Below are 16,357 nucleotides of genomic sequence, written 5' to 3'. Positions count from 1 at the left end.
CATCCTCTTGTTGGACTGAGCCCTTTATGGTTATGAAATGTCCTTTGTTTCTTGTTACAGCCTTTGTTTTAAAGTCTATTTTTGTCTGATACACATGTTGCTACTCTAGCTTTTTTTGTTTGTTTCCATTTGAAGGAAGTTCCTTTTCCATCTATTTACCATCTGTATGTGTCTTTCAATTTGAAGTGGGTCTCTTATAGGCAGCGTATGTACAGGTCTCATTTTTTAAAGCCATCCAGCTGCCCTTTGTCTTTTGATTGGAGCATTTTAGTCCATTTAGATTTAAAGCAATTATTGAGAGGTATATAGTTATTGCAGTTTTATTGTTTTTCTACTTCTTCTCTGTGCCTTTATTATTCTCTTGCTCCCATTAATGACTTTCTATGGTGTTGTGTTTGGATTCCTTTCTATATTTCTTGTTTATCTCTTTGAGATTTCTGGTTTGTATTTACCACATGTCTAATATACACCAAACTGTGTTTACAGCGGTTGTAAGTTGAAGGTCACTTAAGTTCAAACACATTCTAAAATCACTACTGTACTCATCCTCTTCATGTCTGTTTCTGTCAGTGAACGTGTTCTTCTTTCCTATATATTCTCATTCATATTTTGGATCTTTTATTCCTAAAGAGATCCCCTTAACATTTCTTGTGATACTGATTTTGTGGTGATGAACTCCTTTAGAATGAGAAGGTAAAAGGAGATCTATAAATATTAAAAGTGGCAGAAGACTCTTAAGTCAAAGAGAAAGGTCATCACAAAAGCCTGGAGAGCCCACTAAAGCCGAAATACGAAGGCTATCAGATAAATTTTTTAAGCACCATGGACACTGTCTGAAATGTAATAGGCTGTTAGAATTCTCAAGTTTTGATTTACTACTAGCTGTGCATAATATTTCCACTTTACTTTTTGGTTCTCCCCCAAACAGGTTTCACCATATTGGAGTAGGGAAGGAACTGCAATAACCATTGGGATTTAACCCTCAGGGAATATGTTAGATGAGCTTCCGAAGCGCTTATTGGCAAGTGCCCCGGGGGCCGTGTGGTTCAGGACGGAGAGAACCACGTTGAGTTCTCTCCACGAGAACAGGAGTTTAGGCTCAGTATATTCATGTGGGCTCCCACACTCACACTGCCTTGTGATTCTGGATTCACTTCTCTTAATCTCTGCTCCTCAAAGGAAGGGTAGTAACACATGACCCAGGTCAGTCTTGAGAATCAAATGCAAAACATATGCGAAAATGGTTTGAACAAAGGTAAGTTTTTCAAGGCTAAGTCAAGCAGAGAATGTTGTCAACAGTTAAAATTGGAAAGAAATGCGTGGAGAGTACAACATAAGTCTTTAAATCTCTCATAAAGTGGGATGGTATGCTCACTGAAAGCTGCTAGATAATTAGTGTTTAATGGCCGGGTGGTTATTGTTGTAAAGAACTTTATAAAACCCTCTTCAAATAGCTGGGCTTCGAGCCTTATTGCATTTGATCATCTATGCCCTAGAACGTTTACATAGGGTTAATGAACTTGGACCTAGGCCTTGTGTACATTAATTCAGTTGTTTTGATTCAGTGGCATTTGACTCCTTGGGGCTACTTGAACTACAATGGCTATAGAGAATGACTCGATTTGGCTCAGACTGCTGGACCAGAAGGCAGGGCTGCTTCTGTGAGTTGGTAGCAGCCCATGTGGGATGATTTCTGGGCTGAAAAGACCCTGTGGTCCCAAAACCCACCCCACTCAGACCAGTAGACATAGTAAATGCCATAGACTCTGTTAGATTATTTTGACATTACCCAGATAGGGACTTCTCTTCTGTGACAGTTAAGATCCCTTGTCTTTTTTCCAAGGGCATAGCAATGAAAACTGTGGGACATGTTATAATTTTGCCAAGGCTTTATCTGACTGAAAATACAGAGGCCTGGCTTTGGGAATCATTGAGGTGATGCCACAGAATTCAGCTCCCAGGGAGCTCACCCAATTTGCCTGCGGTAATATAGACACTGCTCAGGTCAACAGCTAGGAAATAGTCATTCAGTTGCTTATTTTACAAACATCTGTTGAGTCCCTCGTGGGTGCTCAGCACATGGTTACATATTTCCCATGTAGAACTGGCAGAGTCTACATAGAAAGACACAGGGAGAATGGATTGTAACTCCCCTTTTACCAACTCATAAAAATGGCATAACTGTACAGGACACCATGTACTGCTGTTCGGCCACACACGTGACCACACTGCCCGTTTCCAAATTTATAATGGTTAGGGGATGGGGAAAATGATTAACTGTTGCCCTCTCATTGGATTTCATTTAAAACTTGTCTGACTCCCATCCCTTCAGTAGGTCAGGATGTGTTCACTTTGGCTGAAAGTGTTACATCCTAATTTCACCTCCCCGCCGCTGGCCTTCCTGTCCTGGTTTGTGTCCCATGCACTCTGACGCAGAGGCTCCTGTCTGAGGGTCTAACACCACACAATGGCCAGGCAATGAAGATTCCATGATGGTCTTACAGCAAACTTACTTTTGCCCAGCTTCTCCTTGGCCTGCACAAGGTCCATACTTATAAGCGTACACCAAGCGAGGGATAAAGTCGGATGTTATCGCTATGACAAATGCATTTGTAATAACAGAGAGAATTCCAATGCCTTCAAGAATTCCATACCAAATTCCTATTCAAAGAGAAGTGTTGTATTAATTCCAGACACACAGCAGAGGTAATAAGTATGACATTAACTGGGGTAACTAATTTTCAAGAGTTCTTTCCAAGAGTCCTTTCATCTTCCCAGGCATTGGCACTTGCAAACAGGAGTAATTTGTACCTGCAAACACCTTGGCATTGAAGGAGCATGTGTGAAAGAGCCAACGCTCATAACTTAAAAACTCAATCAAGATCAGACATAAGTAGGAATTCTGGCCAACAAAAAGGCACCAAAACCTGCTCAGTAAGACTGGCACACGCAATGTCACGCTGCTACCAGTTCCTTGGGGGCAGAGCGGAAGCTCCTCTGGTTCATGTCTGTGGGCCCAGTTCCTGATTCACTGACCCAGGGTAGGTGCTTGCTGTGGGTGCTTATTTCATATACAGCCCAGTACATCCACAATGAACCCTCTTCCCCACACACTGGCTGAGCATGTGCCTGCCCTGCAGGAAGCACTGGATTCAGAAATGAATAAAATACAGCCTCTGATCTCAGGCAGCTCTCAAGAGGCTGCACCTGATTCAACTCAGCATCTCTAGTCAAAGACCAAAGGCCATTTCTACCTTTAGAAAAACTGGATCACGTTTCATGTGACTCAGGAAAACATTTAGGAAAGAGCAAAACAAAGTTAAACTATGAAATATCTACAAGTAAATAAGGGATAATCAAAATTTTAGATTCCAAAGTCTTAAGATAGAAATAACTAAATTGAGAATCTATTTAAGTACACCTTCTCTAGCACTGGAAATTATAAATCTCCAACTAGGCAATTTTACTTATCTGAAATAATTTAAAGCTAATATGATTATTCTTTTGTAAGAGTTGGTTGAGTCGTCTCACATGGAAACCATAGGTAAAAATCTAAAGTTGGTGGCTGTTTTTATTTTATCTACCAGATGGTTAATATCTTTTAAAACACATACCCCAATCCAACTTACCTATGTCTTTGGCCCTTGAAGCTAAAGGTCGCCTCCATTGTGTGACGAATTTGTAAGCATCAAGTCGAATTTCGATTATGTTATTCAGTAAGGCCAGAAGTGGTGCTAGGGGAAAAGCTGCCACAAAGATAGTTGTGAATCCAAACTGAAGAACTAAAGGCAAAAGAGAAAAAAGTACATTGGTGTTCCATGACTATTTTCAAATGGATAACGACGTGAATGTCTCACTGTTTTAGCCCCATTTTCCCTAACACGGAAGCACAGGGAACAGAAAGATGGGCAGGCACTGGAAGAAAAGGCACTCCTGGCCCTGGAGCAGGGGCATCCTAGAAGCCACAGTCATACCCAGGGTCCAGATCTTGGTTTCTAAATACCATTTTCTCATAAAGGGACCAGGGATTCTTGGAAAAATGTTTCATTCCAGAGGTAGGCAGGGGAAATGTGACATGAGCCTGGGATATCTTGTGATGTCAGAAAGTTAGGAAGTACTTGACAAAGGATGGAATACATCAATTAGGTCACAGGATGAACTTGAAGGAGTGCCTAATGACCAAAGCTGGAACAATCTGTGCAACAAAGTGATGGTATTGGATTAAAACCTAAAGACTAAGTATCTACATTCATACTGATACAAATACATACTGATCTAAATAAAGAATTGAATATGGCCTTTCTTCCCCATTATAGTAGAAAACTTTTTTTTAATTGTTGTTCAAGTACAGTTGTCTCCATTCTCCCGCCACCACTTTCTCCCACCCCAGTCCACCCACCCCACCTCCCACCATCAATCCTATCTTATGGTAGAATTCTAATTAATAAAAGCAGAAGGGATAATGAGAATAGAAAACCACCATTAATCAAATATCATGGTAATGATTGTTGAAGGCAAAAACCATTGCAGAATGTTAAAATTAGCAGAGAAGTGTATTTGTATATAGTATTAGAGCATTTCCCCACATGATACTTATTCATTACAAAGGAATTTAAGTTGGTATCTTCACAATGAAGAAACCTGGTAGACATCACTTCAACCACGTGATCAAAGTTAGTATCACCAGTCACAAGACACGCTGACATCATGCACCCCAATATGATATGCTGAGGAGGAGACAGAATCGTTTCTGTGGTGCTCTTGCCAAAAACGCATGTCCTCAGCCTCCTCATGAGAATACACCACACAACCTCAAATCGAAGGACCTTCTACAAACCTACGGACAAGCAATCTCCTCATGTCAGATCATGATCATGTCAAGACAAAGACTGAAGACCTGTTTTAGACTGGGGTAAACTAAGGACATTACAGCATCTAAATGCAATGTTGAATCCTGGACGGATCATGGATGAGAAATAAGATGGTGGAAAACTGGCATGTAAGTGATACCGTACAGAACTTGACTTCTCTGACTTATCTCACTTAGCACAATGTGCTCAGGGAGTATCCATGTTGTTGCCAATGGCAGGAGGTCCTTTTGCATGGCTGAGCAGTGTTCCATGGAACATACTACTACTTTATCCATTCATCCATCGATGGACATTTAGGTTGTTTCCTTATCTCAGCTACCATGAATAGTGATGCACTAAACGTGGAAATTGAATATATATCTTCAATATTCTGCTTTCATTTCCTTTTCAAGCAGCATAAAGTAGAAACTTGTATTCACTTAAATATACCAGCGAGAGAGAAGTCAAGCCACCAAGTGGGAAAGGATATTTGATTTACAGTGTATGTGTCTGACAAAGGACTCCTATCCAGACTGGGTCAAGAAATCCTATAAATCACTAAGAAAAAGAGGGTATCCCAATGACCATATGCACAGAAAAGGTGCTCAGCATCATTCGTTGCCGTGAAATTTCAAATTAAAATCATGATGAGACACTGCTGCCTGTCAACCAGGATGGCTACAATTTTAAAAAGGATGACACTAACAGGTTTCCGTCCGTGTGCAGTCACTGAAGCTCTTCTACTGCCAGTTGGAGTGTAAAGTGATACACGTCACTTTTGAAAGTGTTGGAAGTGTCTGCTGAACGTCAACAGATGCGTATCTATGACCTAGTAACTGCACTCCTATATAAGTTCCCTTCAGAAATCTGTACATAGGTTAGCCAAAACACATACACAAAAACGTGCGCAGCTGTACTATTTGCCAGAGCCCACACAGGTGTCTGCCACCAGTAGAATGGATGGATAACAGTGCGTTCCTGTTTTCAGGTGCCTAGAAAATCTGCAAATGCACAAAATAACCCATCCGCTGTCACTCTGAGGCCTGCACTCCCACAGGCAAGCTTACCTTCCTTAACTCCAACTCAACAGAGGCTTTGATTCCTATTAAAATGCTTCTATCTCGCACATTAACCTTTAGCCATGCTAAGAAGTACATTTCATGAAATGGGACGGTTGAGAGATTGGTTGGTGGGAGGTTAGGGGGTTCTGGGAGGGGCAGAGGAGAAGGTTGGGAGTACCTGGGAGTGGAAGTGCAAAAAAAAAGAAAAATGACCAAAGGAAAGATGGGAGTGGTAATCAGAAACAAACTGTGCCTCTTTCATAATTTTGCTTCAAGTATTCATTCTAGGGATACTATACAGCAATAATAATGATGTCCTACTACTTGTAATGACATGAAAGACTCTTAATAACCATCACATTGAATAAAAACGGCTACAGAGAATATGTATGTACAATTCCATATAGAGAGAGATCAAAAGAAGGCACATTAGTATATGGTGTTAGAGGTCAGGAAAGTGGTTAGGGACAGTGTTATCACTGAGGGAGGCGACAACAGCGCCTCTTCGATCCTAGAAATATTCTATTTCTTGATCTAGCTCAGAGGATGGCAAACGTTTCCTGTAAAGAACCAGACAGTAAATATGTCTGGCTTTTCAGGCCATACAGTCTTTGTCAAAACTACTCAGCTGTGCTGTTGTGGTGCAAAAGCAACTACAGACAACATGTAAGTAGATGGGGTGTCTGTGAGCCAATAAAACATCATTCACAAGAACAGGCAGTGGACTGCGTTCAGCCTACAGGCAGTAGTTTGTCAACCCCTCTCCTACATAGATTGGTTACATTTTGTGAAAATTCACTGATCTGCACATGATTTATATACTTTTACCACTATAATATTATAGATCAATGAATAAATTTTTGAAAATACAACAAAGCAACAAGAACGTAAATAAGCAGTTAGAATTCACTGAGACTTGCTTCTTGCTGCAAAGATACCACAGTATTTGGAGCACTCCAGTTCTAGCCACATAAAAGCTTCTTTGCAAGCACTCAATATACCAACATTATTTGTTCATTTCCTTTACGGGAGAAGAGTCCATTAAGAGACATCAAAGTGGTTATTTCTCTTAATGAATTCTCTTTATTAAGCTTTATTATTAATGCCCAAATTGACTTCTCTTCCAAGTTATATTGCTCTGCCATTTTATAATTGAAACTCTGAAAATATCAGTGGATACTCTGGACATAAGCAATCTAAGAGATATTAGGCATCAATTCTACTACTCCTTTAATTTTCAGATTCCCCAGAAAGAACCACTTCTTTCAGAAGTGATGCATCTGGTCCATCCCCACCCTTAACTTCCACCCCAATGTTACAAAGCTTAACCATAACTTAGAAAAAGAAAGAGACCCCATACACACTCAATCATTACGCGAAGGGATTTCATTAGCTTTTCTCCCCTGGGAGATAAAATTAGGAAAATAAATAATGATATAAGTAATGCGTAAAGAGAGCACATTTTGAGCCAGGCATTGTCTTAAGCCCTTTCCATGCATTAACCCTTGTAACCCACACAAAGACCCTACAAAGTACTCTTATTAGTATCCCCAGTTTAGAAATGACGAAATTAAGACAGAGAGAGATTAAGTAATTGCCCAAGGTTTCATAGTTAATAAGGGAGAGGGCTGAGACTTGAACCCAGGTAATCTGTTTGCAGACCCCATGCTCGTACATACATGCTACAAGAAATAGCCTGGGTGTGATCACCCAGAAATCTGGTCTCTTAAATAAAAGAGTAGCATAGCTTAAGCAGTCTAAAGCTTCCTGCCAACCCCCTCCAAGGCAAATGACTGTCCCCACTCTACCCCGTACTGGTTCATAGTGCAGCATCTTATGACACTATTACACTTACGCTTCATACCTCTGGCTTTGCCCCACTAGGCCGTGCACTCTTTGAAAGCTGGGGCTCTGCCTTGTTCCTTCTCGTACGTCTAAGTGCCAAGCATGGTGTCTGCCTGAACGTAACATGGCTCAACAGATGTCTGCAGAGTGAGTCAATTATACCACAAGTGATACATCCTTTCTCTTTGGTTCATCAAGCTCTCCAACTCATTTTTGCTCCCCAGTGATTTGTTACAACAGAGAGAACATGACATCCTGACAAGTTTGATGTGGCTGCAGGCTTTTTGCGTCATCCCTATGGATTGGGCTTCTTAAAGCAAGACCCTCACTGCTCTGCATTTTGCTCAAGAATCCCCCACACCGATGGCCCCTAAATGATAACTGATCTATTTTTGGTTGAATGTAGCTAGACAGCTAGAATTTGCATTTATATTAAACAGGGTAAAGAATAAAAGGATACAGTAGAATATTTCCATACTCATTTCTAAGTATTCATCAAAGAGTCCGTAGGCATTCATCGGCTGAAGGTTGTAGTCCTTTTCCCACTGTGGGAACCTTATTTTCCTTTCAGGCCCGTGCTCTTGTCGCACTTTTCTTCTAGTCCACCAGTTCTGAATTAACCTGCACAGTGAGAGCAGTTTCTTAAAAAAAAAAATGTAACTGCTTGTAAGACTTTAGTCCTTAAGAAGTAGGAACATTTAAAGAGAGACTCACAGTTTAAAAAAACTGAGGACAGCCTGCCAAGGAAATAAAGCCTGGGATTAGGGAGAAAACAGCAACAGAGGCTGCGGTTCATGTGAGTAAACAGAATGACTGATGAACTTAGTTTCATCATTCATGAAACTCTCACGCTCAGTGTTGCCTGTGGAGATTCAATGAAGGACTGAGAACTTCCATAACCAACCCCCTCCCCAGGACAGAATCGGCACCCAGATATCTGAGGAGAAGAAGATTTGGCCTAGCTGGCTTCATCTAGGAGCCTTGACCGGTCTCCCCGCATGGGTGCTGACCGGCGTCTTCTGACTCGGGGCCTAGACACTCTGCAAACCCACAAAACACCTCCGCCTTGGGCACACAGAGCTTGCAGTTCCGCAGCTGGACTTCCTTGCTCTGGGCTCGAGCTCGACAGGGGCTCTGACTCCCAACAAACTGCTTCTCACCCTAGGGAGGTCAGCACGCGGACCCTTAGCAGTGCTTGGGAGTGCGTCTTAGGACTTGGAACAGGCTTGAGGCAATGGGGGGAGTAGGACGGTGTGCTGCAGGGGACAAGGTAAAGGTTGAGGGTTTCCTGGGGCAGACATGCCAAAAATCAAAACAAAAGCAAGTGTGAAATAAAGGGAACGAAGGGATGGGTGTCAAAGACGAACTCTGCCTACGTTCACAGTTTTGTGCTCTGTTCACATGTCTAGGAGATAAAATACACTTCTCTTGATGTCTGTAGCATTTTGATAAATTACGGTTTATACGTTTAAGTAGAATAAAATCCTTCTAAAGTTTTAATTTTATGGTTTTTCTAAACATTTGTAAAAGTTGTATGTTTTTAGAACACATAAAACACTTGGAATAAGTTTTGTAAAATTCAATCTACAAGAGAAAATGACCGCTAGTGGTTCTGATAGGAGCTAAGAGATGGCTTTTCAAAGTGAAGCAAGTTCTAGCTCATTTTTCTGGCTGAGTGGTCCTCCCTGGAACCTGGAGTTCTCTATGGAGCCACCAAGCTGACATGGAAATCAGTAGGTGTGGAATGAAAGCAGAAGTAGAAGAGTCACTGATTTATGTCCCTGTAATACTGAAATGACCAGAGCCAAGCAAACTCAGCAGACTCCAAGGTTATCCTTACAAAGGTGATGCAAGATTTTACCCGTCGTCATCAACACAAACTATTATCACCAGGTGGTAATGTTTTCCTGGTTAAGATACACTGACTTACAAATTCTCTGGTTTCTTTTCTGCATCCCTAAACTTTTCTCTGCTCCATAAGTTTCTGCACAGTCTAAATTTAAGGTAGCTAAAAAACTGCCGCTCCTGATTTATGTCAGGGACTGGGGAGTAGAGATCTGCTTAACATGTTATAGAGACTCGTAGTACCGGAGCTGAAAGGGTCAGACACACCATTTAAAGCAGCTTGCGTGCAAGTATCCAGTATTTAGGGGCCCGATCTTCTCTTTAAAAAAAATTCACTTTTGTTCATGTGACTCATACTAAGTCTTCCAAAAGAACAAATGTTTATTATTTTCACGAGTCTCTTTGAACACCTGAGCAGAAGCACTTAGCTCCAGGTACACGCACTGGCTTAGCTGCTGAGTCTGCATTGCTTATCTTACTGGCCACACCTCGAAAAGCCAGAAAAGAGCAATGCTGTCTCTCAACTACAGACACAAAGGTACTTACGGGTAGCCAAGTTCCATGAAGTTATTCCAGGTCTGCTTTAGCACCATTATAATACCCATTTGCATACAGAGATCAATAAGGCATCCGCTAGGGTGGCACTGTGAGGTAAGCAAACACAGAAATTCAAGAATCAATGCAGAGGAAGAAAGGGTGTCTGGTTTCCAATCCGCACAAAGTTGCCCGAAGGCTGTTTAAGGCAGGGCTTTAGGAAAGAAGGAATGACGGGAGAATACACACCTCTTCTAGTCTCCACCTGTTTATCAGCCTCAAGTAGGCACCTGGGTGTCCTGCAAATCTTCAACACACACAGAAAAAGAGACCATTAGCATCCCGTAGGTCTAAGTCTTCAGTGACTATTATAGTCGGATTAGCACATCTTCCAACAAAAGTTACTGGTACAGTAAGTGTCAGGTCTGAGGCAATTATGAAACTCTCCAGAGCCGGCATGATGGCAGCTTCTGGAATTCTCCGGGGGATGTGCCCCTTCTGGCCTTTCTGTGTGGCTGCTGAACACAGAGGCCCGTTCTCATTCCTTGCTGTGATGGAACATTTTCTACCAAATATCCAGTGCTCTGGCCCGTGTAAGCAGCAGGTTGGATTGAAACACATTCTGATCTTCTTGAATAACGATATGCTGCTTTTTTAAAAAATCAAATGATTTGACTAGAATTCCATTCCGAAGTACCTACTACTGAGGCAGGGCTGCTGCATTCATCTCACCAAAACCCAATCCTCTGCCCACCCTGGTTCTCATCCGCTCAGAAATCTGCTCTGGTGTGATGAACTCATGGGACAGGAATAAACGCAGATCCTTCCCAAATCCTCGTAACTGCTGGATTCCGAAGTTACCCAGGCTGGCATTCCATGTCAGCCCCTTTCCATCAGTGTCCATCCCTCTTCTGTGAAGTCAGGGGTCTAGGACATGCTGCATGCCACCCTGCGCCTCAGGCCACCTGCTCCTATAGGTGTGAGATCCAGGGCCCCGATTCAGGTGCAGATGGAGTCCACAAGTTTTAAGTCCATCCTTCCTATGTGCAAATAATTTTCCTCCACATAACCTTAGCCAGAAAAGGCGCATGGGTGCTTACTTGTGAGCGAAAACCATTTCCTGAGATGGGAATGGAAAGGGAAAGGAGGAGGCTGACCTACTTTTACACTTTGAATAAATCACAGCAAAGGAGGGACTCCTCTGTCGCCCCTGGTCAGAGACTTCTGAGCGTTCTGTCCCTGGCCCAGGACTGTGGAGAGACTGGGTTCTTACCTTCCGAGGAAGAAGGCGATGTAAAACGTGGAGCTGTTCAGATTGACAAACTGAAAAAGAAACATTTTCAGGGTGAAGCTGTTCTCCCACTCCGACTCTGTGCGAGGCTGTTCTGTGGATGAAAAGGAAGCAGAGTCTGAAAGGCTGCCTCTGATGCCCATGCATCCCCCTCTGTCCTCTCCCCATACACACAGGGCGGGAGCACGGGCAGGCTAAGGGGGCTGCAGGGGACGCAGTGATGGCCTAAGGCAAAGTGGGCCACCCATGGGATCCTCAAGCTTGCAGACCAGCTCCAGTAAGGGTTTGGTGGGAAGCAGCTACTGACTTGTTTGAGGGAGTAGAGTATACAGTTTATTCTACTGTTCCAGGATGCACAGAGATCCCGGAACAGCGATAGCCGGGCTGAAGGAGCCTCGTGGCCCGTCTTGGCTTTCCCTTTGCTCTTCGTTTTGGCCTGTGAGTAAGGCCTGTGTGGGGTCAGGTCCCCTCCCAGCTCCTAATAATTCCTTGGTCTCGACTTCTATTGTTGATGAAAGACCAGATTCTACCGGGTGAGAGGGAGTCAGACTCCCATCTCAGAATGCTGAGGTATTTGACTTCCTTACCTGTCATCCTCTGCCACCGCATTTTATTCTCATGGACAAACACCAAGATGACCTCACCTTTAGATCTTTGACCATATACCATCACCTGTCATAATTCCCTCAGCTGCCAATTCTTATCTCCTTACACTCTGACTTCCATAAAGCAAATGCTCTTTGAATACCGTGGCAGGACTGAAAATAGGGACCAAGCCTCCAACATGCTATCTCATGTCAGATGCACTCATCCATCATCCATCCCCAGGAGCTGCATCCCCGCCACCAGCAATGCCAAAGAAAATGCATTTAATGCAATAGCACTGTCTCTATCTCCACATTCCCTGAGCTTCTAATTGCTTGTTTACCATTTCGACCCATTCATTCCTTTTCCAAAAATTACAACTCAAAAATGCTTCCTAGGAGCCTATCAGAGGAGGGGAGAAAGAAGGAGAATCTGATTTAAAATGGTTTAAATGTGAGTTTCAGAACAAGGCTACACTGCTGTGGAGGGAAGAAAAGAAAAAGGATTTTTCAAGGGTTTTAGCCTTATTTCACTCTGCTACTGAACTAATGGTTACATAGGAAGTCTCCCAGACTGTCAGCTAGCTATCTGGGTTCCCAGGTGTCCCCACCACGGGGGGACCAGGGCTATATCTCCACTGGCATCTTTGCCAGCCTGGGTCATGGTGCTTTGGGCACAGCCTACCAGCCACCTCTTCTGTGGACATAAACCTCTTTCTTTTTGGCGAGGGGTGGTGGTGATGGGAGATCTCAATGGCATTGAAGGAGATAGGCCAAGTGCTTAGCTCTGATCTAGTATGTAGAAGGGCTCAATAGATGGCATCATGTGTTATAATGATTATTATAAACAAAAACACACGATTGTTTCCCCTCTGGACAAGCTACATAGGAGAATGCACTAAAACGGGTTATGTGTGGGAGCATGCAATTTCCTCAAACTGCATAGAATAAAAATGACTAATAAAATTGGGATGCTTTCTGTGTCTTGAAAATGTGGACAATGTACAGTGCACAGCTGGCGCCCAGATTGTTCTAGTGCTCTGCGGAGGGAGAGAAATGTCCGTAGGGATGACTTGTCCAGGTGCACGCTATTTCACAAAGGAAAGGGATGGGTAGCCTGCCTACGTTCCTGGTAGGAGTCCTGCCGTCTTCCGAGCAAAGAGCTCTGCTGTGATTTAATGTACCACGAAAACTGGATACCTTTTTAAATAAATAAAAAATGTAGACAGTAGCAAATGAGCACTTCTCTAAGTGATTCTGGGCACTTTATGCACACGAACTTTTGTGACACTCTATTTCTTTGTGCATGAGAAGAAAACCTACTTTACCTTAGCTCACGATAGATAAAGTTTGTGACAGGTTTTAAATCTTTAGCTAGAAAAGACTCGCCTAATGATTAGGCATATTTAAAATGTCCTGTTGCGGGCAAAGAAATTGCTGTATGCAACTCAAAACAAAGGGAATATTTCTTTCCAGCAGTGTTTCAAAAGCGAATCTTTGAAAAGGTACCTTTCAGACCACAATACTGTACCACGAAATAAAAAGGGCTTCACTTACCTAAATTGGTCAGAAAAAGTGCAACTCTCTCATAGAGCTGTAAAACAAATTTCATACATTTAACAAATGAACTGTAGATGTTCTAAAATCTGTAATTATAAAGGAGATAGGTAATCAAGTCACAAGTGAAAGTAATTTCATACCCATCCATTGAGCAAACAATAAAAATAATGTGAATGACTGTGGTCTTTCAGGGCATGGCAGAAAGCTACGAGGTCCCATTTCACGACTTTTAAAACCTCCTCCTTCTGGAGTGAGTAATTCTGTGCTGGCAGGGCTGGCTGCCACTACTTACCAGCTGGCTAAGCGAGGCGGGGCAAGTCACAATACCTGGGCCTCGGCATCCTCGGGATAAAATCTCAAAGACTGATTTTGATGGTAAGATTTTGTAGCCCTACTGTTTATGGGCTGCTGGGTCGTCTAGATTATGGCATTCATGGATACTGAAGTGATCACACATCACTGGGGACTCCCATGCTTATGACCCTCTGCTTTTCTGTTAGTGCACTGAATGCATGCTTATCTCACCGAGCTATCAGGGAAAGGGAGGGTCCACAGAGGGGAGGGGAGGGAAGGGGGGTGGTGTGTATAAGTGGATGCAAGTGTAGGAGGCTCAGGTCAGGCCAAAGGCAGTTCCAGGTGATTCCTCAGAGAGGATATAAATTGAGACAAAGAACAAGTGCTTTCTCTAAAATGAAAGATGATAAATGAAAATGAAGAAAAAACTAGTCAAATGGATTTGAACAACATGAACATTAAGATCACGTCTAGACTACGGTAGTGAAAGTGCCCTGGTTCAAATCCCCTGGCTGTAACTGTAACTCTACCAGCCAGCGGGCTGCGGGGCTTGGGCACACTGTCTCCCTCTGCTTCAGCTCGTCGTCTCCCTCGTATGTGGGTGACAATGGGTATTGGACTCCTTGATCTTAAGGCACTTCCTAACTTTTGAATTCTTTATCCAAGACTTCTGATAACTACAGAAACAGGTAAAATGTGCAGAGTATATGACTCTAAACTTTCCGCAATGACTATGGTTTGCTATGGTGACATATAATTAATATGACCATCATATCAAATTTTACTATTAGAAATCTCAGATTCTTGGAGTCCAGTGTTCAAAGAGATTGATGTAATTTTCCATAAGAAATCCTGTGGTATAGATCTGTCATATATTTCAATTTTATCTGAAAAATAAAATACTGGTAAACAATAAATTAAGACAGATGTTTTAATCAAATATATTTTACTATTCCAAGTATACTGTATCCTTAAAGTTATTTAATTATCAAGGAAAATTAGGGTGGACTGGTGACACAAACTTTCCCCAAAATACAGTTATTGATGACCCAGTTTAGCTTTCATATCCTTCATGCTGGCCTACATTTGCCAAAGTGTCTCACTTTACACACTCGTCCCAAAGGTCTTGGGGGCTGGTGACAGGCCAACGTTATTTTGATTTGGACATTGAAAGAATGAAATTTAAAAACAAAATAGCACAAGATGTGAAATACAGTAAAAATTAAACTTTTGAAAAATAACTGTATGGGAACGAAGTGGGGACCTATGAACCCTTGACAGATACAAGGAAGATACAAAGAGATGGACAGCGAGGCTTTGGGTGGGATGCAGCGGCAAGGGCACATCAACAGGGAGACTGATGGTCGACAATGCGTCTTCAGCCGAGTGGTTTCTGGAACAGGTCTGACTTCTCTTAGGCAGCGGAGGTAGAACCCAGGGATGATTCGCTCCGGTAAGCGCAGTGGAAACGCTAGGTGTCAAAACTGAGCGCCACACTTTGTGAGTGTTAAAATCTGTAACTGATGGAAAGCTTTCTGATCTTAAGTATGTTTCCAAAGAAGCTGTGAGTACTTCTAATTTGATCTTGTCCACTTGATCAATATATGTGGGCTTATTCTGACGCAAGCCATATTTTCTGGTTTACTTCTTTGTGGAGCAAGGCATTGTGGTTCTCACTGCTTACAGTAGAATGAACTATCTGCTTCACGTGGGTATGGCTGAATGAAAAGAGTGGTAATACATTTTAGGCTCCTCCTGGGATACAGCCTCTGTTGGCATCCTTTGTTTGCAACCACCGTACTGCGATAGTCTTTAATTACTAATGAAGCTGAATGGAATTGAAACATCAAGAAAATCCAGCCTATTCACTCCATTTTTGAAGTTTGTATTTTTTAAAAAAAGAAACTGAAAACTGGTGAGTGCCCCTTAACTAGTTATTAAGGAACATAATATTTTGTTAGATCCAGAGTATTTCTGTAAAATAATATGAATTTTATTTTTAAAGTACACACTAAGTAAGAGTAAATGCATATCATCAAATCTAAAAGGTAGGCATTCTTGGTCCTGGCTGGTGTGGCTCAGTGGATGGAGCACTGGCCTGCAAACCAAAGGGTCGCTGGTTCAATTTCCAGTCAGGGCACATGCCTGAGTTGCGGGCCAGGTCCCCAGTAGGGGGCACATGAGAGGCAACCAGACATTGATGTTTCTCTCACTTTCTCCCTCCCTTCCCCTGTGTCTAAAAACAAATAATAAATAAAAAAATCTTTTTAAAAATTTAAACAATAAAAATAGGCATTCTTTATAGGTCTGCTCCTTCAGTTATGATTGGACAACTCCAGCAAAATGTCAAAAACAGGTATGCGATCTATAACACTTATATTATTTAAAAATTATAGGCTTTAATTAACATAAGTTAAAAAAAGCATTTAGCTCTTAAGGTTTTTATATTCAATTAATTAATGAAAAAGTATTAATGATGAATGATTTTTTTCT

At 42.2% G+C, this 16,357-nt stretch overlaps 1 protein-coding gene across 2 annotated transcripts in view; it reads right to left on the bottom strand.

The window, feature by feature from the left end:
* ANO4 (anoctamin 4) overlaps positions 1–16,357 on the bottom strand; it is a 321,384-nt gene that overhangs the window by 16,511 nt on the left and 288,516 nt on the right. For both annotated transcript variants that reach the window (XM_045186936.3, XM_053921960.2), the window contains 7 exons: positions 13,568–13,604; positions 11,409–11,520; positions 10,385–10,442; positions 10,148–10,245; positions 8,235–8,377; positions 3,630–3,782; positions 2,514–2,661 (listed from right to left, as the gene is read on the bottom strand). In XM_045186936.3, coding sequence (XP_045042871.1) covers positions 2,514–2,661; positions 3,630–3,782; positions 8,235–8,377; positions 10,148–10,245; positions 10,385–10,442; positions 11,409–11,520; positions 13,568–13,604 — 749 coding nt within the window. The remainder of the gene's footprint in view (positions 1–2,513; positions 2,662–3,629; positions 3,783–8,234; positions 8,378–10,147; positions 10,246–10,384; positions 10,443–11,408; positions 11,521–13,567; positions 13,605–16,357) is intronic.

The sequence above is a fragment of the Desmodus rotundus genome, chromosome 3 (genome assembly GCF_022682495.2).
Source record: "Desmodus rotundus isolate HL8 chromosome 3, HLdesRot8A.1, whole genome shotgun sequence".
Lineage (NCBI taxonomy): Eukaryota > Metazoa > Chordata > Mammalia > Chiroptera > Phyllostomidae > Desmodus > Desmodus rotundus.
The sequence above is the reverse complement of the archived record's forward strand: the minus strand, read 5'-3'. Positions and strand labels throughout refer to the sequence as shown.